At 37.4% G+C, this 26,886-nt stretch overlaps 1 protein-coding gene across 2 annotated transcripts in view; it reads left to right on the top strand.

Annotated features, from left to right (window-relative positions):
- Positions 1-26,886, top strand: part of ELAPOR2 (endosome-lysosome associated apoptosis and autophagy regulator family member 2) — a 174,097-nt gene that overhangs the window by 117,712 nt on the left and 29,499 nt on the right. For both annotated transcript variants that reach the window (XM_039219971.1, XM_039219969.1), the window contains 10 exons: positions 9,847-10,027; positions 11,282-11,410; positions 15,663-15,753; positions 16,352-16,454; positions 19,834-19,971; positions 21,453-21,716; positions 22,415-22,588; positions 24,608-24,797; positions 26,021-26,117; positions 26,724-26,825. In XM_039219971.1, coding sequence (XP_039075902.1) covers positions 9,847-10,027; positions 11,282-11,410; positions 15,663-15,753; positions 16,352-16,454; positions 19,834-19,971; positions 21,453-21,716; positions 22,415-22,588; positions 24,608-24,797; positions 26,021-26,117; positions 26,724-26,825 — 1,469 coding nt within the window. The remainder of the gene's footprint in view (positions 1-9,846; positions 10,028-11,281; positions 11,411-15,662; positions 15,754-16,351; positions 16,455-19,833; positions 19,972-21,452; positions 21,717-22,414; positions 22,589-24,607; positions 24,798-26,020; positions 26,118-26,723; positions 26,826-26,886) is intronic.

The raw sequence follows: 26,886 nt of genomic DNA, 5'->3' as shown, positions 1-26,886 counted from the left end.
ACTTAGGCTCTTTCCATGTTTTAGCTATTGTGGAGAGTGCTGCTATGAACATTGGGGTACATGTGCTCCTATGCCTCAGCATTTCTGTATCCCTTGGGTAAATTCCTAGCAGTGCTATTGCTGGGTCATAGGGGAGTTCTATTGTTAGTTTCCTGAGGAAACTCCACACTGTTTTCCAGAGGGGCTGTACCAGTTTACATTCCCACCAACAGTGTAGGAGGGTGCCCGTTTCTCCACATCCTCGCCAGCATCTAGAGTTGAGAGAGAGAATATCTTAAGCAGGCTCCACGCTCAGTTCAGATCCTGATGTGGGGCTCAATCCCACGACCCTGGGATCATGACCTGAGCCAAAATCTAGAGTCTGATGCTCGACAGACTGAGACACCCGGGTGCCCCAGTTGCATTTAATTTCTTGACCTAGTTTGGAGAAAAGACATGGGTGTCAGTATTGCTTTTGTTGTTAATTTTGTATCCTTAGTTTCTAGTCTGTACTTTTTATATTTATATTATTATTAATCTTACCCTTAGTCATAAAATTATTTTAAGAATTGACTTTTGAATACTTAAGACCAAGCACATTCTAGTACTTACAGGGGAGCCATTACTGACTCAGAATAATTCAAGGGAAGGCCAGTTTAAATGAGTTGAAAAATTTTTTTAAAGTTTATTTGTTTTGAGAGAGAGAGAATGAGTAGGGCAGGGGGCAGAGAGAGAATCCCAAGCAGGCTCTGTGCTGTCACAGCAGAGCCCAACATAGGGCTTGATTCCATTAACTGCAAAATCATGACCTGAATCAAAATCAAGAGTCAGACGCTCAACCAACTGAGCTATCCAGGCACCCCTAAATTAGTGGAAAATTTTAACAATTAAAAGTATATATATTATTTTTAATAAGGACAGTAACTCAAACAGCCCTTAAATTAGGAGTTATAAAGTAAGATCTTGATGACCCTATATAGTGGTCAAAGAAGGGGTATTTCCATTTAGAAAATACATGTAGAGAGGCACTAAGGTGGGTTGAAAGTAATTTGAAATAAAGGTACTTAGCTAAACATTTTAAAGCTAAACTTTAAGTAAGGTGAATTGAATTTGGTCTATTGTATGTAGTAATCACGGATTCAGCAATACTGAAGCTTAAGTGAATGAGATCTAATATACGAGTGGTTCTAGTCTTGCTATAATGAAAATATATAAAAGTCCTGTTTTTATTACATCAGTGAATAGTGTGACAAGATTTAGTTGACCTAGGCCTAAAGGAAGTAAAGTCATACATTAAATGTTGAGTGCACGGAACACACATGCATGCGCTCTCGCGCATGCACACACGTGCATCTATGCACACAAATGCTCCCACAGGCATGTTGTGTTCACACATTGACACAAATTGCATTTTTTGTTGAGTCTGGGTAACTCCTGAACATGTTCTCAGTGTAGAACAACACACTGTACTAGCACTCCATAAACTCAGTGAGTCTTTAAAAAGTGATTTGAGACTTATTTCAAGATAAATGTGTCTTGCTTCAGAAGTAAACAAAAACCAAGAGAAACTTAATTAACAGATATAGTGGGGAAACAAAGATGACACATGTGAATTTGATTTTTTTCTTTTTTTGTTTTGTTTCAACATTTCCATTTGTTCTGGTTTCGCCTTTAAAAAGGTATGTTAGTGGCACCTGAGTAGCTCAGTTGGTTAAGCGTCCAACTCTGGATTTTGGCTCAGGTCTTGATCTCACGGTTCATGTGTTTGAGCCACTGCATTGGGCTCCCCTCGCTGCCCCTCCCCTGCCTGCACCTGCACACTTGTGCTCTCTCTCTCAAAATAAATAAATAAAGTATTTAAAAAATAAAAAGTTATTTTATTCTTACTTGATTCAGTCTGGTGATTTGCTGGTGGTTTCATGATATTTTCAGGTCATTCAATGACTGTGGCTCTTTTTGTTCTGTCATACTCTCTTTGATCTTATTTTCCTCTTGCTTGGAGAGGATCCTCAAAGGAAGCAGCTACTGATGTATACAGACTTTTGAGCATGATAATTTAGGTGACACAGAAACGTTGCAGGTTTCTATATTCACTCTGAAGTTCAGTTATTTGATTGCTTCCCTCCAATATGGAACGTTTTTCAGAAATATTTTAATTAGTAACTGAAACTATTCTAATCCTGATTGAGAGACTCTCATTAACATCATGGAAAATGTGGGATGCCTATTCATTCATTCATTCATTCATTCATTTATTCAGTGAATCTTTACTGAGCACTGGTTAATACAGAGTGCTGGGTGATGAGGGCAGAGCCAAGGACAGGCAGAAGAAGAAGACAAATGTCTTCATAGATTGTAGAGCAGTGGTTGTCAGTTTCTTGTGTGCATCTGACTCACCTCGAGGTTCCTGTCCCAGATTTTCTGTTTCAGCAGATTTTGGGTGGGACCTGAGAATTTATATTACTTTTTAAATTTATTTACTTATTTTTTTTAACATTTATTTGTTTATTTTTGGTCGTTGGGGAGAAAGAGAGAGAGAGAGAGAGAGAGAGAGAGAGAGAATCCCAAGCAGGCTCCACGCTGTCAGCACAGAGCCTGACACTAGGCTCAAACTCATGAAACCGTGAGACCGTGACCTGAGCCAAAACCTAGAGTTGGATGCTCCACTGACTGAGCCACCCAGCTGCCCCAAGAGAATTTATATTTCTAAGAAGTTCCCAGGTAATTCTTACTCTGCTGGTCTAGGATCTCCGCAGTTTGAGAACCACTGGTCTGGATTTCAGTGGAATAGATATAGTCTGTCAAAAAAAATTTGTTATTTCCAGTTGTGATTAGTGCTACAGAAAGAGAAGTCTGAGTTTTATGGGGATCTGACCTAGCCTGGAAAGGCTTCAGAACTGTCTGAAAGCTTGGGCCCACGTATGGAAGAAGAGCATTTTGAGAAAAGGAGCAGATTGGTGAGGATCTGATGTAGGAAGGAGCATGGAGGTAGGAGTGAGACTTGAGTCGGGGGATGTGGGTAGGGGGTCACATTAGCTCCATCTAATGACAGAGGCTCATGTGAGAGGAGGGAGGTTTCATAGTGGTGAGTTAACCTGAAATTTTTGTGTATGAGCCCACTTTTTACATATATTGAGATATACTCAATGTGGCTGCATACAAGCCCATGCACAGATTCAGTGCTTGAGATTTGAACTTAAACAATCTGGACCTTGCTAATGGCCAGGTAATTATTGAGAGAAGCCATTTTTTAATGTTTATCAGCATATTTGAACCAGTTTCTCTTATCTCCCAATGGCTAAGATAGGGAATTGTGGACTAAATGATCTGTTTAAGAGGATATATGGCTAATTGAGGAGCTATATGTAAAATGTCTGACTTAATAAATGGACATCAACTAGGAGTGTAGTTGATATCAACTAGTAGCATAGTTGGTATCATGTATTGCCTGTAGGAATATAAATTAGCAAAAGTAATTATATATATTCAAATTCATACCAAGAAGATATGAGTACGTATGAGTTATTTTCAACATTTGATTTAAAAATCCTCAACTTGCATGAGGATATTAGCAATGAGTGTGTTGAACTGTAAATCATTAAAGCTGGGGAAAATGACAGAAGTGAAATTTAGAGAGACCTCACTTTGCTTGAGCAGTGAGCTCAAATTAGCAAAGTCAGCATTTATTTGTGTTAAAGCCTCAGATATAAAAATATTTAGAAAAGAGAAAACATTAACTTGATAAAAATATTTCAAAAAGAATCCAAACTTAGAACCTGGCTTATGGAATAAAAAAATGCAACAGACATTTAAAAACATCCCAAGAATGTGATGGATACTTAATTTTCAATTAAGTAGGTACCTAGTTGAAAAACAAGTCACTCATTTGTTTATCCTATCCATGAAGGCTGTCTCAGATCTGCTTGCCGGAGTTAGAGGGGTAAGATGATTTTGCTAGGGAGTCAACCACTTATAGACAAGGCTTAAACTTTTATTTATTTTGGGTACCAGAGCTAGAGAGAGTAATGTTTTTTTGGGGGGAGGATCTTTTATTTCAGGGTAAATGGTAATTCCCTCCCCTGCCCTGGCCATGGGATGTCATACTCCATTCTCCTGAATGGCTGCAAAGTGTCAGTTTGGTTCCACACTTGGAGATGATTGACAGTCCTGTTGATGAAATTAAAACATACTTTTTAGCATTTGGGGTGGGTGGATGAGGGCAGGAGGCTCATGTGACTTGGAAGTCAGGATAGAGCAAACAGCTTTATCAAGACATTTTTCTCTTCCTCTTCTCATTGGAATTCTTGTATGTTTTGGTTTCCTTCGGAGGCAAGCTCGTTCCTGTGGTACCAGATGCCTGCTGGCTTCTCCACTATCATCCTCACAGCTTTTGATCAGGGGGAGGCACTGACCAAAGTTTCAGAAAAGACTCTTATGAGTCCCCCTTGAATCACGAGGCAACTTCACACCAGCCATTTCGTCCAGTAGCATGGGATACTGTGGTTGGACAGCTTCATTGACTGGCTGATCCCTGTGGCTGGGACTTGTAACTCCCGTTTCCTCTCAGTGTCACACAAGTCAGTTCCTAAAGAGGAAAAGATGGTGTCTCTTACCACAATAAAAAGAGAGCGATTCGGTGCAGTTTCACAGAACTCTTCTACTCTTAAATAACATGAATAGTCATGGCAAGATTGTCTTGATATACTGGGAACTCCCACATAATTTTTTACATACCTCTCCTGATAGTTTCATAGTGGTCATAGAAAGTTTGCTAGCATTTTGGTATCAGTTCATCTTACTGCAAATACAGTTCTTGTAAAGATGACTGTTTCCTTCACCAGACTCTCAGCTTCCTGTAGACAGAAATGTGTTCTTAATCACTTCAAAAGAAAACATCTCCATCCCTAGTTGAGTCCCTGGAACATAGAAGATAATGAAGCATGTTTTGAATGAATTAATAAATGACAGAATTAGTAAGTAAATGAATGATCGGCACAATTAGAGAGTTCTGCTTGTGGCAGAGGGCTCGAAATAATTTTGACAAAATGGGCAAAATCTAAAGTAGAGGGGCCAGGATATTAAACTATTTGATATGAAGTATAGTTGAAGTTGCTGAAAATATTTTTTTCAGGTTGAAGAAAAGACACCACGGGACAAAGGAATTTTGACCATCTTTCTGACATTTTCTACTTGTCCCAAAGAGATTTGATCTCTTTCCTTTGAATATCCATGATATTTCATGTTTCTCTTCAAAATGATGGTGGTGACAGTAATGACAGTAATAGAAATGATGGTATTAGTAGCAGAAGCACCTGTCATTTACATAATGTGTAATTTACAAATTTACACTCACTCTGTGCATGCATGTGTCTTCTAACATTGCCCCTAATTATTTTTCTCAAGAGCTATGCAATTGAAACATTACTATATCCAGTTTGTAGATGAGAAAACTGAAGGTTGGTGAGGTGAAAGTAATTTCCATAAGGTTATAGGTAGCCAGAGCCAGTAAGTTTTAAGGCTGGAATTCTAATCCTAATCATGTTTGTTTCTGAAACAATGCTTTTGTATCCTATTCAAGTATTTTCTTTTCTTCTCTTTTTAAATATATTATAGAAGTTTGTGAACCTGCCTAATCACTTTTAGACTGTAGCTGCTAATTTGTCTTATTAATATTTAAATTCCCCACAGGTACTATGTCTCCTAGGTACTTAATGAAAACTTCCTAAATACTGAGCTAAAGCATGAGAAGGGAAGTCATAGAAATAAAGAAATAGACTTTTCTGTATTATTCCATAAGGCAGAAGTTGGGTGACTTTATAGAAGGCAAATTCCATTGACACATACTGTTCTAAGGAGCAGAGCTGCTCAGTTCTGGAGCAGCATGTTTTGTCATAGAGGGCGATTGTTGCCAGGGTAAGAAGGGTGCCCTGCAGGGTGGGATGTTTCAGAAGGAGCCTTTCTTGAGAAGGGACACTAGACTGTGCAACTTAGTCATCCCTGAAGCTCGGAAATTGATGGAATTTGTCTAGTACTTTCTTTGCCCTGCAGTGAACTTCAGTGTTCTAAGTTATTCCAAATGCTCAATGTCTCTTACACAGTACTTGTGAATTATATAGCAAGGGTAAGATGTAGGGGGCATTAAAAAATAGGGTATAAAGGGATACGGGTTTTATAACTGCCTTTGTTCCTACAGTTCTTCCTGGAAACTGTGTTGCTGAATTAGGATGATGAGAAAAGACCATGGCATTTCTCAGTGTTTAAAGAGTTTTAAATTTCTATAAAATAAAATTACATGATAGTCTTCTTTAAAATATTTTTCAACAGCTTTATTGAGATGTAATTCTCATTTCAAACAATGTATCCATTTAAAGCTTTAGTTCAGTGTTTTTAGTGTTTTCACCCCAATTTAATTTTAGAACATTTTCTAAAGCCAGGGCTAGAACGTCCAGTACAATGTTCAACCCCCGTAGTGTCTTCCACATAAAAGAAGAAGAGGACCCAAGCTTTGATAATTTAGAAAGAGGACAAGGAGGTAACCACAAGGGAAAACTGAAAACAGTAGAACTTTCATAGAAAAGGAATTTAGGCGAATGCTGATATGTAGATGGGTGAGCTGGGGACATGGTGGAAGCACATGTGGATGTTGAGAAAAATATTTTAAAGACTCTCATGAAATTTTACTTGATATGAATTTAGAGCATGGCTTTGAAGGAGGGGATGGACACAACTTGGCAGAATGATATGGGCATGTTGGAGAGACAAAGTGATGAGGACCCAGTGTCCCACTACTGGAAAAGATCGAGGATTGGAGAAGGTGGGAAGGCAGTGATAGACTGCCTGTTTGGGAAGATACAAGTTAGAACATCATGGAGCACAGGACAGGTAGGGTGGAGTAGTGGTTGATAGAATTTTAAAGCTCATGACATTTAGCGAATGAATTCAGCCAGTCTACAAAGCCTTGGTGCTTCTGTACAGGGACACTTGCAGGAAGAAAGTTGACAACTGTGGACAAATCCAGTCTCAAAATTTGTCTAAATTTACTCTTTCCAGTCTCGAATTTTATTTTGACGTGAGAATTGATACCTCCATGTGTTCCTCTAAAAAGTATTTTATTCCTGCTTTATATAAATATAGTCGTACACTATAGATCTTCTCTAATCTTACTGACAATCTGCTAAGTTTTGTTTTATGAGGGTTTTTTTTAGTTTCATAATATATTTCATAATTTTATCCCAACTTGCCAAAGAATGAGTTGATTGTTGATTTTTCACCTGTACTGTGAGCCATCTGGCGCTAAGTATCATTTATATTAATTATTATCTTTCCCCAGTCAACTCCACTTGAGAGCATCTGTCCCCATTAGAAAGGGAGGCATAGGATCAATCTGCCATGTGAAGCAAGAGGCTCTGTAAACAAAGCTTTTACTATAGAGCATTTGAAATATGGCTTCTCAATGTTTAAGTTTAAAGATGGTGCACATTTTCTAATTTTCTTTTTATCCTAACCCTAACCCTACACATTTTCTAATTTTTAAACATTTATTGTACTTGGATTGAAATTCATGTGGTCAGTTGACTTGGTCAAAAACATATTTGAGTAGTTTACTATTTTTACCCTAACCCAACTGGCTTTTCCTGACTAGTGTTACTTTACTGTTAACTAGCCGTGTCTAATTCTTGGGCAACTTGCTTCACGGCTTTTATCCACAGCTTCCTCATTAATGAACTTGAGGGTAATAATACTGACCTCCAAAAGTGGTGGGGAAGATTACGAGGCGAGCCCCCAAAATCCGTGCGAGCGTTCAGCTTAGCACCAGCCCACTCCCACTCACACGTGGGAACCACCTATTTTCAACAGTGCTGTAGCTCAGACCTAACACAGTGGGATTTTAATTAATGTCCAAATAAATCAGCAAATTTGTGAATTGATTGGGTTGGAAATTTGTTTTCTATACTTGCTGAGCCAGAATTCTAAAAAGACAATCTCTCCAAAATAATATTTCACTGGGGCGCCTGGGTGGCTCAATCGGTTAAGCGTCCGACTTCAGCTCAGGTCATGATCTCACGGTTCATGGGTTCGAGCCCCGCGTCGGGCTCTGTGCTGACAGCTAGCTCAGAGCCTGGAGCCTGCTTCGGATTCTGTGTCTTCCTCTCTCTCTGACCCTCCCCTGCTCATGCTGTCTCTATGTTTCTCTCAAAAATAAATAAAATATTTAAAAGAAAACAAAATAATATTTCATTTGCTTAGATTCTCAGAATTTTAGACGGACTTTTTCAGGGGAGTGGAGAACCCCTGCTGGATGCAGAATCTACTTTATTGTGTTAGCTGTTGAGGAAGCTTCAGCAGGAGCGGCCATCACTTTCCAGATGGAAAGAGGGAGGCAGATGGGTGCGGTGGCTGGTTAGACTGTATCATGATGTGGGCCATAACATGAATGCAAGGAGAGAGCGTTGTAAAAGGAAAAACACATTATTTATAATTCTGTTGAGACAACTACCTTTTAAACCTTTTTTCTTAAGCATCCTTCTTCAGATCAGGTAATTTGCTCTTCCGTAAGAGCATGCTTGAGAGTAAAATTGAGTGGTCTGAAGGGTGTACTATATATAATTTTCTATTAACTGGAAATAGCTATAGAGAAGTGCCTTTAATTTTGTTTCTCCAGCTTCAGTATTAGACTTCTTACTGCAAAGAATTGTTTTAAAAGAGAAAGATTCACTGGATTATATGCCTATTGAAAGAAACTGAGCCTCTTTTTAAAAACTATAGTTATGAAAGAAATTATTTTTCTCTTTGCATTTAGAATACCTTTTTTTTTTCCTTTACTGAGCATATTGATTTTGTTTGTGAAATGGCTAACGCATTTAATCTTTCTGGTTTCAAAGTGAGAGTAATTTTATAATCACAGCTTTCTGGGTTTGGCTGAGTTACAGCTATTTTGTTGTGTTTTGTGTTGTTTAATGTGTATGTATGTGTGAGAGAGAATACGAGAGGATGAGGTCTAAAAGATTACTGTCTGTTAAAGTAGAGGCGGTCTTAACCCTGATGTTAGAAGCACCTGTAAGAGGGCCGAGAATTAGAAATATTTTAGCTATGAGTCTTGTAGACTAACATCAGGATACTGAAAAAGATTCAGAGAGTAGCCACATGTATTTGCAAAATGCCATAGTCTTTAAAAAAAAAAAAGAAAAACCTGTTCTTTTATGATCACATTGTGCTAGGCATGGTGTTATGTGCCAGGGGCGAGGGAAAGGAAGAGGGTCGTGGAGATCTCCAAATGAAAATAATAGTCTCAGGGCACCTGGGTGGCTCAGTCTGTTAAGCGTCTGACTTTGGCTCAGGTCATGATCTCACAGTTTGTGAGTTTGAGCCGAGTTTGAGTATGTGAGTGAGCTGTGCCGACAGCTCAGAGCCTGGCGCCTGCTTCAGACTCCGTGTCTCTCTTTCTCTGTCCCTTCCCCACTCGCACCCTGTCTCTCTCCCTCTCTCTCAAAAATAAAAACAAAAAAAAAATTTTTTTAAAGGAAATAGTAGTCTCTGCATAGAAACATATGTCAGTTATGGAATAAAGTGACTGAGTAGCTAGAAGAATAGGGGTTATAATCATGTGTCTATATTTGAAAGAGGAATTCCATGATGAAGAATGTGCTGTATGAATGAGGTAAGGCCACCTGTAGCTCATAATGAAAACATTTGGAAGTAACAGTCATTGTTCTGCCAAAGGTTTTTCTCTTTTCTGCTGGCCTTTCTATTCTTTCACTATTTGATTCTTCCTAGGCTTTCTGTTTAACATTTTTGTTATTGGAAATTTAAAGCAAATAAAGAATTTTATACCACCTGCAAGTTTTGTTTTGTTTTGTTTTTCCTCAGACGCAAATTATGTACAAGTGGATAGAGCCCAAAATCTGCCGGGAGGATCTCACAGATGCTATTAGGTTGCCCCCTTCTGGAGAGAAGAAGGATTGTCCACCTTGCAACCCAGGCTTTTATAACAATGGATCATCTTCTTGCCATCCCTGCCCCCCTGGAACGTTTTCGGATGGAACAAAGGGTAGGATGCCAATTGGTCCAAGAAGTGGACCTTTAGCAAAATAATCTTGCTGGACTATTATGACCTTGTTAACTGTTTTTATGAAAGACTTCTTTATACAACATACTTATCTCACAGAGATTGAAGGAGAGTTGAGAATTATCATAATGAATTATGAGATGAGGGCACCTTTAGCATACCGAGGATAGCTTTCTAGGGGCATTTTGTGTAATATGTGTGATATTCTTTTAATGGGATGACTCTGCCTGTGATTTTGATAATAAATTCCACCATACTAACTGATTAAGGATAAGCACTCCTGTCTCGTAGGAGTGTACACGTAATTTGATGCAAGCATAAGATATAACCTCTTCTAATTCACATTTTGTGCTATAATAATAGCAAAAATTGTTTGATATTTTGGCAGTGAAAATTGTCTCTAAATTGTTTCAGAGTGTGCAGTTGGGAAAGTTTTAGTGCTTGTCAAATAATAGAGAAAGTAGTGCAGTTTCTTTTAATTTTCATAGGCAAAAATTACAGTGCATTTCGGTTGTAGTCATCTCACTTGAATATAGCCGTGCTATTTTACTTTCTAGAGTCTGCGATAGATAGCATAAGAAGGACTCAGGAGGGGCGCCGGGGTGGCTCAGTCGGTTAAGTGTCCAACTTCGGCTCAGGTCAAGATCTCGCGGTTCATGGGTTCGAGCCCGGCGACAGGCTCTGTGCTGACAGCCTCAGAGCCTGGAGCCTGTTTCAGATTCTGTGCCTCCCTCTCTCTCTGACCCTCCCCTGCTCATGCTGTCTCTCTCAGAAATCAATAAAAAACATTTAAAATTAAAAAAAAAAAGGACTCAGGAGTCTGATTGACTTGTGGTTTTTTTGTTTTTTTTTTGTTTTTTTGTTTTTTTTTCCTGAGAGAGAGCAAGAGAGAGGGAGAGAGAGCGAGAGCGTGAGCAGGGGAGGGTCAGAGAGAGAGGGAGATACAGAATCTGAAGCAGGCTCTAGGCTCTGAGCTGACCTCACTGAGCCTGACACGGAGCTCAAACTCAGGAACCAGGAGATCATGACCTGAGCCAAAGTTGGACACTTAACCAAATGAGCCACCCAGGCATCCCTAGAGAAAATTATTAAATCTTAAGGGAATTGACACTCTAGTATCTCTCCTTCCCACTTGCCTTTGTGGTAATTAAAGTTTAGTAGGCCTTGGAACAGAGGAAGAGGAAGATGTCCAGATGCAGTTTAATTGTAACTGTTTTTTTCTGTTATCTCTGGTAGAATGTAGGCCATGTCCAGCGGGAATGGAACCTGCACTTGGGTTTGAATACAAATGGTGGAATGTCCTTCCTGGCAACATGAAAACTTCCTGCTTTAATGTTGGGAATTCAAAGTGTGACGGAATGAATGGTGAGTTCACGATCTGCCTAGTGAATATATTGAGTTAATAGAGACTCATGGACTCAGCTCTCTAAAAACCATGCTAAATATGGGTATGAGGAACGTCAGTCTTATCACTTGGCTATGTGTCTTCCAGCCCTCACATCAAAATAGTAAATGTGGTGTCATAGTCAGTTGACTTTTCTGTAAGAATATGAACTATTATGCATTTTTTGGAGTCAGCTTTGAAGTAGATATTGATGATCATCATTTATGGTTATAAATACCAGATAAGATCACCAAGGGATGTAATAAAACCTATGTCATTTGCCATTTTGAAGTAATATGACAGCATTTCTGCCAGGATTGGTTGAGCTTGGCTCAGCACTGAGCCGTGTTGAGAGGTGAAGTCATCTCTAATTCCCCTTTCCTATGAAATCTGTGACTGTGTATACAAAGTGTTATGAGACCAATTTACTGAAAATTTGAAAATGTGACAGAGTACTACACAAGATGATGGCTAAATATTATTTGTTTTACTATTTTAAGACCTGAGAGAGGCTACCACCTATTTGTTGCAATATTTGCTGGTTGAATGAGTGACAAACAGTATGTGTGTGTGTCTGTGTGTGTGTGTTTAACGTTTATTTAGTTTTGAAAGAGTGCAAGTGGGGGAGAGGGGGGAGAGAGAGAGAGAGAGAGAGAGAATGAGAATGGGACAGAAGTTCCAAAGCGGGCTCTGCACTGACAGCACTGAGCGCTATACAGAGCTTGAACTCACAAACCATGAGATCATGACCTGAGCCAAAGTCAGACACTCAACTGACTAAGCCACCCATGTGCCCCACTCGTGTGTATTTTTAAACTTGGTGCTTGGAGTAGGTGTTACAGATAATAGGGTTTTACACCAAAATATATCCTTTTACTTTTATCATCTCATTAGAAATTTTTATGATCTCACTTTTTCTCCATATTATATTTTGTTGTATTAAAAAAGTTCTTTTTAATTTCATCTGTATTAAATCACTGCCTATCTGTAATAAATATACTTGGGATGTGGGAAGTGAGGTGAACACATGAACACAAAGATTGAAAAATAGTAGATCTGTGAATAATGGTTAAACAAATTATTGAGAACAGGAAAGACAATATATATTAAACATTATGAAATACTCTATTGACTACTAATCCTATTTCTAGGAAATTATCCTAAGAAGAAGAAACAATGCAGTAGTTATTACCCAACCATGAGGGTGTATGTTGATCCTAGGAGTGACTTCTAAGTTGAGGAAGTTAAGACCTACTAAGGAAAAATAAAATGGGAAGGCCAAATAATTGAATGATTTCATGAAAGCATAGATAGTTGTGGTGTGTGTGTGTGTGTTTGTGTGTGTGTGTGTGTGTGTGTGTGTGTGTGTGTGTGTGTATTTATTTCCTTACTAGTAAAGATTATCTGGAACTTTTATTTGATCTTTTAGAGAACTTAGTCTAGCTCTCCTGACACGACTCAGTAGCCACTATTCCCTCCTTTACTTAGAGGCTAAAATTTAAATTTTTGCTAATTTTCAGATATAGGCCATTATTAATTTGAGAAATAGATATCTCTGCTGTATTAGTATGTGATATTAGAATGGCAAGTAGTGATGTGAAAAATGCAGTACAAAAATAAAGATAAAAAGGTGATGTATATTTTTGTGCCTGGATAGTTTGGTATCCGGCTTTGAGAGGAGTAGCACTGAAAAGAATGGGGGCCTAAGCAAGAGGCCAAGAAGAGCGTTTCATGACGTAGTCAGCCAGTCATGGGGTTCACAAAGACGTGCTTTGAGCAGCTTGACTGTAGGGCTTGGAGTGCTTTGAGATTCATGTCTTATCAGTCTGAATTTTACACAGTTGCAGAACAATCTTCATGTGTTGGAAGTTTGCCGAAGTGTTACCCTTAGTTGGAGACAAGTTGCTGTTTATCCATGAAGGTGATCATAGAGCATTTTCTGTAATAACAGAATTTGAAATAGTTTAAATATCTGGCAATAGAGGATGTTTATGAAAGTTATGCTGCACTAATCAGATGAAATGTTATACAAGCATTAAAAATGGCAGTCAAATGGAATACAATCTGATAGTATTTCAAGAATTTTGAATGTTCCTATTCTCCAACCCATTCATTCTCTTTCTGGGAATTTATACCAGCAAAACACTGTGAAGATGTAAAGAGAGAAATTTTGGGAAAATATGTTAACGTTAGTGTTACTTAGGAGAAAACAAACTAAATTTTCAACAATGGGATATGGTTAAATAAAATTATGTTCTAAGCATACAACGTATTGTTGAATCATTAAAATTAGATGGAGAAATGTTTTTAATATAATGGTAATGAGAAAAATCAGAAGACAGTGCTAATTACAAAGTCAGAGAATAGAGTAGTAAAATCTAATGTGTGTTAAAAATGTGCACTAGAAAAATGGTTGAAAAGAAAGACACTGAAATGTTAAGAAGCCATAAATTGGAAGTGGGAAGTTTCAAGGAAATATGAATTATTTCATTTTTTCCATTTAGGTTTACTTTATTTATTTAAAATGTTTATTTATTTTGATAGAGAACATGCAAATGTGAGTGAGGGCAGGAGGCAGAGAGAGGAGAGAGAGAATCCCAAGCAGGCTCAGTGCTGTCAGCATGGAGCCCGACACGGGGCTCAATCTTGTAAACCATGAGTTCATGACCTGAGCTGAAATCAAGAGTCAGATGAGCCCCCAGTGCCCTGTGGGTTTTACCATATTTAATAAACATACCTCCTTGGCATGCATTGCTTTCCAAATCACAGTAACAGCACAAAACATGGGTTTAAAAATATATTTATTTAACCTAGTAATTCTTTTACTGAGATTCTCTTCTAGAAAAATACAGAAAAACTTTACCAAAAATAAGTTTATTATTATAGTATCATTTATACTAGTTAAAAGGTAAAAACAACCAAAATGGTTAAAGTCAATGTGTGGTCAAAAGGAGGTAAGTCCAGGGACACCTGAGTGGCTCAGTTGCTTAAATGCCCAACTCTTGACTTTGGCTCAGGTCATGATCTCACAGTTGGTGGGTTTGAGCTCCATGTTGGGCTCTGCAGTGTCAGTGCAGAGCCTGCTGGGATTCTCTGTCTCCTTTTCTCTCTCTCTCAAAATAAATAAACTTAAAAAAAATAATAAAGATAAATCCAGTAGTATGGTTTGGTAAATTATGGATATTAATTATGTCTGTCTACATGATACACCATTAATTCAGTCATAAATATGTTGGTGAAGTATTTATGGATAAAAATGCATATGCAATAATGTTAGCATATAAAACCATGGCACAAAATGTTATCAACAGTAAGAGCTCAGTGATGTAAAAATGTGTGCATCAAAAGGTAATGAAAAGAAACTCCTCAAAATGTTAACACTGGTTTTATTTATTTTATTGAAAGTACATTTAATTTTCATTTCTAAGTTTTTCTGTAGCTTTTAAAATTTTATAATAAATATAAATAGGATTTCTGAAAACAAGTAAATAATGGTATGTGTGGATACTTCTCCTTTTCTTATTTAATAGGCCCCTTTAAGCCTATGGTATATTGATTGTTTCTGTGCAGAGGACAGACCTTCCATCACCTTCTATGTGCAGCTCCAACTATACTGTTGACAGTTGTTAGCATGTGCCTTTCTCTCTTGTATTCTCCTGACTCCTCAGTGAGTGTAGAACCAGTCTCGTCTTTCTACCCCAGCTGCATTGTTCTGGCAATCGGTGAATGCTGCTTGAGTAAATAAATAAGTGAATGAATGCACAATAGGAGTTTTAAATTAGGGAACAATAATAACAGTAAACTATAAGAAAGAACTCCGGACCCCAAATCTTCATTAAGTAATTTGACATTTTTAGTTTCTCTTGGTTACCTGAAGACTAAGATTTTCCATCTCAATTTATTAGAATGGATAAAGACCATCTGTTTTAGTTAAAAAAAAAAAAAGTCTAATTGAGAAAACTCTTGTTATTTTTCCCATTAAATAACTTCTATACAAAAATATGCATTACTTGATTCTTCCTGGGGAATCATATGGAATGTCTTTATTGGTATTTAGGAGTCTACCTCTGCGTGCAATTTACAACTGCAGTGTAAAAATAAGGAATTCTTTTAGAGTATTTCTAACTTGGAACGTAAACACCAGTGGTCCTTTTTTTAAAGCCTTATTTAAAAAGGTTGTTGGGAATCATTAATGGAATTTTTACTGATAAAGATGCCTTATCTCATTTCTAGGATGGGAGGTGGCTGGAGATCATATCCAGAGTGGGGCTGGAGGTTCAGATAATGATTACCTGATCTTAAACTTGCATATCCCAGGATTTAAGTAAGGAAAACCAATTCTGATTCCCTTCTTTATGAATCCTCATGCCTGTTTCCCTATAAAAATAGATGAAGTATGACTGCCTTCATAAAATATACTTAAATTGTGATGGACTTAGCAAATAGGTTGTTATAGGATAATGTATTACATTTAAGAATATCTTTGGAATTGGTGATTGAAAAAGTATAATTATTGTATATTGTTTAGATGAAGCTGAAAGTTTTTCTAGCCAAATGTTGTAATGACCATGATTCTTGGATTCTTCATGAAGAGGTCTAAGACCCACAAGTAGTTTGTGGGAGTATCCTTTGGTTTATATATTTATTTGTCTCTCAGTTTTATCCCATTTGGCTTAGTTCCCCATGTTGAAGCTTAGTATTTATACCAGGAGATTCAACCATTTACTATGGTTGTATAGACCCCTTACTGGAATGGTGTGGGCATGCAGAGATTGAGGGAGGAAGAAGTTGTGGCTGCGGGCAGCCATTGATTAAAAGAAGAGATGAGCATGCTTTCAGCTTAATAGAAAAAGTGACTTAGTTTAGTTCCATACTGTATTTAGAAAATACTATAAATATTGTGATTTTAATCTGTCATATAGACCACCAACATCTATGACTGGAGCCATGGGTTCTGAACTCGGAAGAATAACATTTGTCTTTGAGACTCTCTGTTCGGCTGACTGCGTTCTGTATTTCATGGTGGTAAGTGAAAGAGGGGCTTTCAAAGGTGGCTTCTAAGCTTAGTGTTTTCTTTCAAGAGTCAATTCATTTATGCAAATTGGGATGAGAATTCCATTTTCCTTCCAATTCTTAGGTCCTTCCAAAAAATTAAAAAATGTCTGGGGACACCTGAGTGGATCAGTCGGTTGAGCTTCTGACTTCCGACTTCAGCTCAGGTCATGATCTCTAGGTTCGTGAATTCCAGCCCCACATTGGGCTCTGTGCTGACAGCTCAGACCCTGGAGCCTGCTTGGGATTCTGTATCTCCCTCTCTCTCTGCCCCTCCCCTGCTCACAGTCTCTCTCAAAAATAATAAACATTTAAAAAAATGTTTAAAGAAGTCACTAAGGAATGTGCAGTGTAGGCCACAAAAAGCTTGTGTTCTACATGGGAAAGACTGAGGGGGCTTGGGCAATTGACAAAAGTCAGGAAATATTAATCTGGTAAAAATTCCTTCCTAAAAATATGCCACCAGCACAATGAAAAAGTCACCTCTAATAACCATTCAGTACTTCAAACCATCAGGAGGGAAAAACCTGTATTAATAAAGTGAAGGTAGAAAATAATGAGAGCATAAGGCATCAGGAAGAAAGAAAACTCTTCATTGTTAAATTTGATAAATGTAGATAAAGGACTATACTATGTGCATGTTCTAATTTTGCCTATTTTTTCTAGGTGCCCATATATTTCAAGTCTTAGGTTGAGAAAAGTAGCAACACAAAATTTATTAAGACCTCAAGTGGCTATTAGCAGGTTGTTGGCTAGGATTTTAGCACTGTAAGTAGTGACTTCATAGACATGATTTGTTTTTGCTCTTTTCCCAGTAGTCTTTTAGCAGCTCGTTAACAGTCTATTAACAATTTCCTACAATATATACAAGATGAAGACTTAAATGTTTGTGATTACTACCAGCTTAAAGGAAGGCAGACTATTTTGTTCTGAAAAAAGAAAAACTGACTTCGTAATAGTAAAAGAAGATCCATTTATTACACCACAAATAACCAATAAATCAATTCCCAGCTTTGCCGATTTCTTTAACCCTTTAATTCCTCTTCATGCTTGATACCATTGCTGAAATCCGAACTCCCATTATTTCTCAACAGCAGTCTCTATTCTTTTTTCCCCAATTCTCTCATATATGCTGCTATCAAAATTATCTTTATAAACATACAAATACTACTAGAAGCCTCCACAACAAATCTACCTACTTTTCTTTGGTAATATTTTTTACTGCCTATGGCAATGATTATTAAAGTATGGTCCCTGGACCAGCATCACCTGAGAATTTGCTAGAAATGTAGATTTCTGAGCCTCTTCCTAGTTGTAATGAGACTAAATCTGTATTTTAGCCAGCCGTGAGAGTGGTCCTAACGTAAACTAAGGTTTAAGAACTACTCGCTTCTGAATTCACTTAAAATTGCTTAGCATGGCACCTGTAAGGCTTTTTGTACTCTTTGACCACCTTCTTCTGTTACCAAGCCTACTGTTATTACTAGTCACACCTCTGTAATCACCCTGAATTTGTTAGAGGAACACCCTGTACTTCACTTGTCATGCCTTGACACTGTAAGCCAGAATGACATTCTTCCTTTTCCTCTTTTTTCTGGTGAACTCTCACTGATAATTCAAGGCTTGCTCAAACTTCACTTCTTCTGGGAAGCTTTCTCTTAATCCTTTAAGTAAAAATAGCTACTCTCTCCATTGTGCTCCTAAAACCCTTCAAGAAAACTCTATTTTTAATTATATGACTGTATTGATGTTTTTATCTCTCTCACCTGGCCAAGCACTCTTGAGGGTAGGGATCACAGGTATTTATTTTCGTAAGTCAACCTTTGAGTTTTTAGCTCATAGCAGAATCTGTTCGTTTTTTTCCTCTCTGTTAGATTTGGTTTTCTCACAGGATTTTTTGTGATACCAATTAAATAGCATAGAGAAATGCTGTCAGAATCATGTAGTGTTTTGACAAAGGTAAGATGGTATTATTTGGAATAATGCAGTAAGTTAAGCATCTAGAAAGATAATGTTTAACAAAGCACAGACTCCTTTTAGGAAGGGTACGTATGCTGGTGTGGTTGTTTAGTAAGCTGGGGAACTCTGCAATGTATGTATGACAAGCACATTCTGTTATTCCTCTCTGGGGCGTGACCTCAAGACATATCTCTTTGTACCATATTTGATTACTTTATGTTTCACTCCTATGTTTATGTCATAGAAAGAAAAAGACATAGTTTAAGCTCATGCCACTGTATTGTCACATTGCAAATTACAGAAGTGCCTCCAAATTTCTAAGCCCTCTGTTAGAGTTTCTGCAGTGAACACTAATTAGAAAATTCAGGGTTAATTCACTTCAAATTAATTAGGTGCATGTTACATTGGTTGACTTACTATATTTGTTTTCTAACCACGTTAATGACAGCATATTTGTTGAAATGTCACATATTTGTATAATACTCTAAATATTGAAATTAGCTAAGGAAATCAGAAATGAAATATACAAAATTATCCTTTAGAATTCAAGTTTAAGCAGGAGGAGGTTTCATGAACATAAAATAATGTTCTGGTTAGTCTGTACTTGGGGGAACCCTGGAAGTATAGTCCAGGGGAAACTTATAATTTCTGTGCAAGAGCTGCCTGGCAGAATCTCTCAAAGAAAAAGATAAACATGGAAAACCTTGCTGTTCTATCAGAGACCTAGAAGTTTACTGTGAGAAGTTTGAGGAATTACGTTTTCCCTTCTTTTTTTTCTTAAATGTTTTATTTCTGAGAGAGAGAGAGAGAGAGAGAGAGAGAGAGAGAGAGCCTGAGCAGGGGAGGGTCAGAGAGAGAGGGAGACACAGAATCCGAAACAGGCTGCAGGCTCTTAGCTAGCTGTCAGCACAGAGCCTGATGCAGGGCTCAAACCCATGAACCATGAGATCATGATGTGGGTCGAAGTTGGATGCTTAACTGACTGAGCCACCCAGGTGCCCCACATTTTTCCTTCTAAGTGTATTTCCTAAGCTAGAGTCACATGCATCATAGGCGCGTGCATGCGCGCGCGCGCACATACACACACACACACACACACACACACACACACTCTCTCTCTCTCTCTCTCTGTCTCTTAAATATACTACAATTTGAGACCTCTTTTAGGTTATATTGATTATGTGGTTGAAAAATTGTAATTAATAAGTTAGTAAGTGCTTGTGTAGACTTGAAGCGTGGTTTTGGGAGTTCTGGTGTTACGTGCCCTCCAGATAAATATTCATTAGCTCTACAGGGATTACTATAAATACAAACACATATTTGTTATGTATACAGATGTATATCCACATTGAGTTTATGCCTTTTTTGCTTATGTTTTTGTACCATATTTTAGGATATTAATAGAAAAAGTACCAATGTGGTGGAATCATGGGGTGGAACCAAAGAAAAACAAGCTTATACCCACATCATCTTCAAGAATGCAACATTCACATTTACATGGGCATTCCAGAGAACTAATCAGGGCCAAGATGTAAGTTCCAAAGCATTTTTTTTCAACAAAAAGATGATGCTCCCAATGGAAATTCATACAAAATGATCATTCAAATCTCCTAGAGGAAAATACTTAGTTTTTTATTGATGTGGAATCAGTCATTTGGTTATGGAGTTGATTTGTATAAACATGGTATATACATATATTGAGAGCAAGAATGTATGCAGTTGAATAACACAATATATCTTTGGATTGTTCTCCACTGAGCTTGTTAAAAGCTTAAGAGAAAGAAAATCTAAATTTGTACTTATTTAAAAACATACTGTTAAAGCTTTCTGAGACTTTGAGAAGGCAGGCGACTATCTTCCTTTTTGTCTGAGTGATCGGACATATTTCCAGGAGCCACACCTGGTGTTAGTTTATTATTTCATTGTAGTTATGTCTCCTTTCACAGCCTGGAGAGTGCGTATGTACACATGAGTGAGTTAACACACAGAATTATTTATTCTCTTTTACTTTTCTTGCTAGCGTAGTCCTTATTTCTCCCCTACGTAAATGCCATTGTATGTTTCAATAGTAGCAGGACTGTTATTTTAGTGAATCTCCATACATGTGACCTATCCAAGGTGAAAACCAGGTAAACCACTGAAAGTTGGGGTAGCAAATGCCGAACATTCTCTCTTTTCTCTTCAGGCTTTCAAAGGGGAACTTATTCCCAGATGTTACCTGACTCTAATTGTTCTTGACAAGTGTTTAGATGACCATAGCGAGGCATGAATGTGCTATAGAATGCTTCCTCAACTTTTTTTCTTTACCCCAGACAAAAAGCATTAAGTTGCCTCGGGTAGCATTGCTGTCTACTGATAAAGTGGTGCCCATTACCTAATGAGAACTAGATCTTCATTGATGCAGTATCAGAAGAAGGAAAAGTATAGTTAGGCCCAAGTTTTGCTCTCTACAATGCACCCTTTTGGTGGAAATCAGTCGTAGGTTAGGGAAAGGATTAGAGAGAGAAACAAAGTCCTCAAGGGTGGTGTGATGGCATCAGTATTACACAGTTAGTGTTCGGGTGAGGACCAGAGTCCTCGTCTTCCAAGACTATTCCCTTGTCTAAAGCTTTTCCACCTGCCACATTCCAAACATCCTATTCTATCATTACACTTGGGCTGATATCTGAATAAACAATGATGGGAGATAGAGTTGTTCCTAAGTTAAACCATACCAGTTCATCCAGATGTAAAGCCTGTAAAGATGCCTGAGTTTGTACAATTATGACAGATCTTACAGCCATTGTGGCTAAACTCTTGGAACTCCATTACTGTGGAATTTAGCTTCTAGTGTTAAGACCTAAGATTGTTTTTTAAAATAGAACTGAGAAGAAATAATATTAACCCCTTGTCACTTAGAAACTGTTCACCTGGGACCCCTTGCTTAGTTGTTTTAGAGATATCAACACAAAGCAATCTGGTTTTACCACTAAGCCCCAAGGCAGAAGTCATTACTTTCTGCTCTCTTTTTAGAATAGACGGTTCATCAATGACATGGTGAAGATTTATTCTATCACTGCCACTAATGCAGTTGATGGGGTGGCGTCCTCATGCCGTGCCTGTGCCCTCGGTTCTGAACAGTCGGGCTCATCGTGTGTCCCCTGCCCCCCAGGCCACTACATTGAGAAAGAAACCAACCAGTGCAAGGAGTGTCCACCTGACACCTACCTGTCCATACATCAGGTCTATGGCAAGGAGGCTTGTATTCCATGTGGGCCTGGGAGTAGAAGCACTCAGGTGAGTGAGCATGTAATTTAGTTTCCCAGGAAAGACACCTTCATAAAGAAACTCAGAGATTTCCTTGAATATTTCTCCAGGAACTACACAGTTGCGATGTAGAAATGGCTTTTTCATTCTTTTTTGTGTTTTTTTCTGCTCTTACGTGTACTAAGCACTTAACATGTGCCGTGAGACTCCTAGTTCCTAGGGGCATAAAATACTAAGGGAAGCACCCAAATAAGAAGGTCTTCCAAAAACATTAAAATTGATATTTTGAGTCTTCTGTAAAGGTGGAGCAAGTAAACTACCTCTGTAGGCTGGACATAGAAGTGGATGGAGAAGAGCAAGTATATCTTAGAGCATTTTAAGGGCTAAGGTTGATGCCATTTTTGGGTGAAAGAGAAAGTAGTTTTACTGTATGCTGACACTGGTGTTCCAGGGACTTGTGGCTATTTATTAAAATGCCTTTCTACAAGAAACTAGTTAGAGAATAACTTTATTCTCACCTTTAAAAAATGCTGACTTTTCCTGAACTCTGCCTAGGAAAATCTAATTAGTGCTTGGAAATTCTCTATATTCATATGATAAAATATAACTAAGACAAAATTGCTGAAAGAGTTCTCAAACTTAGGATTTTTTTGAAACACGTCTTTCATAGCAGCTAATATTTTCTTTTCTGCTATACATTTTTTAATTTCTTTAATCTTTAATCAAAGGACCACTCAGTTTGCTATAGTGACTGCTTTTTCCACCATGAGAAAGAAAATCAGAGTTTGCACTATGACTTCAGCAACCTCAGCAGCGTGGGCTCGTTAATGAATGGACCCAGCTTTACCTCCAAAGGAACAAAATACTTCCATTTCTTCAATATTAGTTTGTGTGGGCATGAGGTGAGTTCTGGCTGTCAAAGTAAGATGGGGCTATATTTCAGCTTTGACTGGATTGATATTTTCTATGTTTATGGCCCAATAAAATCTCTATGGAAACTAACAGTCAGATGTCAGTAACTAAGTTGTGATTGCTTAAATCCTGTGTTGCCTCCTACTAGGCTGGCAGCTTTCTCCAGCAGGGCCAACCTTGTGTGGTTCTCCATCCATCAAAACACTTATCTAGCCAACTGAACCCCAAAGCTTGGAGTTATGGTGTAGGTACTTTAAGGATCTTTCAGGTTTGTAGAAATGGGTCAGACTTGTCAATCCCACCTATTTTTTAGTCAGGCAGTTTTGGTTCTAGAAAATTTTATGGTTTTTTTATATTGTCCATTTTAAAAAGAAAAAGACTTCCAAGAGGAAGTTTATTCAACAATAAAAAAAAAAGGTAAGCAGGGGCAAATGACACTTGATCAGGTAGTGTCTGCTCATAAATAATGGGATCTTACTTTCCTGTGGGAAGAAGAAGAACCTCAATTAATGCTGGTGATGGAAAAGTTGCAGGACTATATGCCCAGTATTTTTATAGATCTGTGAGGTTGTGGTGGGAAAATATTTATATGTATACATCTTTAGCAAAGGTGAAATTATAATAAGGCATTTCCTCCATGTTTCTTTCCATACTCACTTTGGTATCTCCAGTGGTCTTCATTATGAGATGCTGTGCCAAACTTTGTGTAAAGGAAATAAAAAGAGATCTGATGACCACAGATGTTTTCAGACAAAAAGATCTGTAAATGTTACGTGGTATGTTGTTTGTCCTGTCCTGATTTTACAGGAAGTGATTAAATACACTTGATTGTTCAGTTACTCAGTTCATTCAACAAATAAATAATACCTGTTATGTTAAATAGTGACTGGAGCAGTGAATGAGATTAGGTACATTGTGTATTACCCTTTTTGTTCTCATGCCTGTGTTACCACTCTCTTGCCTTCCATCTTTTCCTTCTTCTTCTCTGTCCTCTTTCTCTTTCTTTCCCTTTGGTCCTCAGTCCTTTCATTGTTGTTTTCCTTTCTTTCCTCAGTAATTTCTCTCTGATCTTTTCCATAGTTTTCCTCTTCTTGGCTTCAACCATTTAATTTAAGCTTAGTAAAAATATATTGTACCGGTATTGTGAGAAAGCTTGGTGAAGGGAGAAAATTTGTAAATTTGGATTGCTAGCTGCATTAAGAAAGATAAGTATGTATTCTTTTCTTTATGCCCATGTGTGCTTACTCTATATCCAAGATCAATAAAATCATGTTCCTTTTTCCTTCTGTATGTTCTTCATAGAAATTTTAGAGAAAGCTATAGTCATTTGCAGTGGGACTATAGTATATTTAAATAGCCTTATAACTTTATAAATTATATATTTCAACTGTTAAATGATTAAAAAAGTAAACCCATATGTTGTCTTCAACTTATCGTGTAGTTGAGTAGTTACACATCATTGAACAAAGACACTGGTAGTGATCAACTATTAAGAACTTAGGTGGTGTCCTAGGATTTTGCTGCAATATGGCTTTTATGCTTTCTCCTTCAGCCTTCACGTTACCTTTCTATCACAATAGGCCAGTAAAGGAGAAGGAAGAGCAAGACTTCTTCTTTGGCATTAAAACCTTCACTCAAAGTTATCTGATTTCTTTGAATGCATTCTTATTTGATGAATCAAAGGTATCATAGATGAGTTTTAGTTCTTTAAATTAGTTGGCTTTCATCAGTGTAAACGATTCTTGTAGTTGGATAAGCAGTGTAGTCTTGAATGTCTATTCATTATAACTTAAAAGACTCTCAACCCTGGTTAAACATTGGAATTCCTCAAGAGCTTTTTTAAAAAAAATGCTGGTGCCTGGGCCCCACACTGTACCACTGAAAGCAGAACCTCTGCAGTGAGGAGAGAGCCACTGCTCTACTAGAGTCCTTAGCTCTCTGAGATCCACTTTAGAGAATGACTCTTCAGTAAAACCTCTTCAGTAAAACAAATGACTTTGTTTTCCTAGGGGAAGAAGATGGCTCTTTGTACCAACAATATAACAGACTTTACAGTCAAGGAAATGGTGGCAGGGTCAGATGATTACACGAATTTGGTAGGAGCATATGTATGCCAGTCAACTATTATTCCTTCTGAGAGTAAGGGTTTTCGAGCAGCCTTATCATCACAGTCCATCATTCTGGCAGATACGTTTTTAGGTAAGCTTCATCTGGTTCCTATATGCATGCATGCAGTTATTGTAAAATTACGATACTGATAACTTGTCACTGTGTTGGTATTTGCCATAGATGATGAAGGGCAAAAGTAATTTTAAATCATCACTTTGTAACATGGTTAAAAAGTTCCTGCAATTGAGATCTGTTGATCAATCTAAGAGAGTACAAGTATCTTCTGAATTTACGTATTAACTCATATGTGATAAGGTGTTTTTTGAAAGTCTGTGCCTTTCATCAAATTCTCTGGGAATTTAAGAAGCAAAATAAGTTTGGAAACCAAAACTATAAGCAAAAGAATAGTAAACAAAAAAGTGTAAATATAAATCATAATATTTACCACCAGTTTTCATAATCATTTCTTGTCCTAAAGTAAGCTGGTGACACTTAGCATCAGTGAATGTGCTGAGTTTTATTCTCTACCTTCCCTTTCTGTTTTTGTGGACTGGAAGGTATAGGAAAGTTTGAAGAATGACCTCTCAGTGAGTTTTAGGGATCAAGTTCATTAGAATCTCTGGTATGGTGATAAAACCTTTAACAACATAACAATCTCACAAGCTTCTTAGATGATTCTAATGTATAGCAGACATGACCATTGCTATAGACTCCAGAGGAATTTAGCTTTAATTTTCAGCACCAAGGTCAGTTACCAAGCTTGTGCTCAGCATCAGAAGTCCATGTCTGCTGTTCTTGCTTGCATTTTGGCGCTCGCCCATTTTGCCTGTAAGGAATGGGAAAAATGCCTGACTTTTAGATTAAACAAGTTTTGGAGTTATTTTAGGACACAAATATTTTTGTTTTCTCCAATATGTCTATATTGAGTGAAAAGCTATATTAGCAAAATAGCCCAGCTTGTTCTACAAAACCCAGCAGAAGCTGAGAATATTAATATTGGTAGGTTATTGAAATGTTAGAGCTGGAAGGGGTTTTAGAGATCATCTCAATTATTTCATGCATTTTACAAATTAGGACATAAGACCCAAGTAAGTGAAGTGACTTAAACAAAATAATAGCAAGAGAGTACATTGTTTTTTATTCTGCAGAGCTTAGAAAGAGCTTAGTCTTACCATCAATGTATTAATTTAATACAGTATTTCTGATAAAATGATAGTGTTAAAGTAAAGCTGTTTTCTATTCAGATACACAGAAACTAAATAAACCTAAGTTTCCTATATTGCTTAATAGCTTCTTTTTTTATTGTTATCTAGGAGTGACAGTTGAAACCACATTGCAAAATATTAATATAAAAGAAGATATGTTCCCAGTTTCACCTAGCCAAATGCCAGATGTGCATTTCTTTTATAAGTAAGTGAAGATGCTGCTTCGCTTGACAGGTTTAATCAAAGGAATGTCCCTTCAGGATGCCTTGCATAGTAGCTTATAGTTAACAGATAATCAATGATTAGTTTGCAAATGAAAGACTGAGTATAAAGTAGGAAACATGAAATATTTTGCAAGTGTTATATAAGCTCTGATATCTATCTATCATCTATCTGTCAATCTATCTGTCTATCTTCTATCTATGTATATATTCTTTTAAATCAGGCAATAAAATGTCTACTTCATTGTCTAGACAGTATTTGTAATTCACACACCTCAACATCAACAAAAGTAGATATCACCTCGCTTCCCTTAAAAAGTTTTTTTGATTATATCTTTGATTATAATCATAGTAAATTTGCTAACCACCTTGATGATAGCTTATTACTTTACCTGAGAAAATCATCAACTTTTCATAGGCATTGAAAGTAAATGAGCCTCAGTTTGTATTAAAATTCTTAATTTATGAACTTGGACACATTTTTCTTTTTCATTCTTTCATAGAGTATAGGGGGAGTTATACACAGGATACTTATGTTTTTGTGATGTATGTCCTGTCTGTTCTGTAAAATGACATTTGCCCTGCAATAGGTCTTCTACAACTACAACGTCTTGTGTTAATGGCCGATCAACTGCTGTGAAAATGAGGTGCAGTCCTACTAAACCAGGAGCAGGAGTGATTTCAGTCCCCAGGTATTCTTATTTCTATGTGATTATTTCACATTTGTATTTATTGTGAGGAAGCAAAACTCTC

Source organism: Hyaena hyaena, unplaced genomic scaffold (genome assembly GCF_003009895.1).
Source record: "Hyaena hyaena isolate Hyena2069 unplaced genomic scaffold, ASM300989v1 scaffold_858, whole genome shotgun sequence".
NCBI classification, from domain to species: Eukaryota; Metazoa; Chordata; class Mammalia; order Carnivora; family Hyaenidae; genus Hyaena; species Hyaena hyaena.
This window is presented reverse-complemented; position numbering and strand designations above follow the sequence as displayed.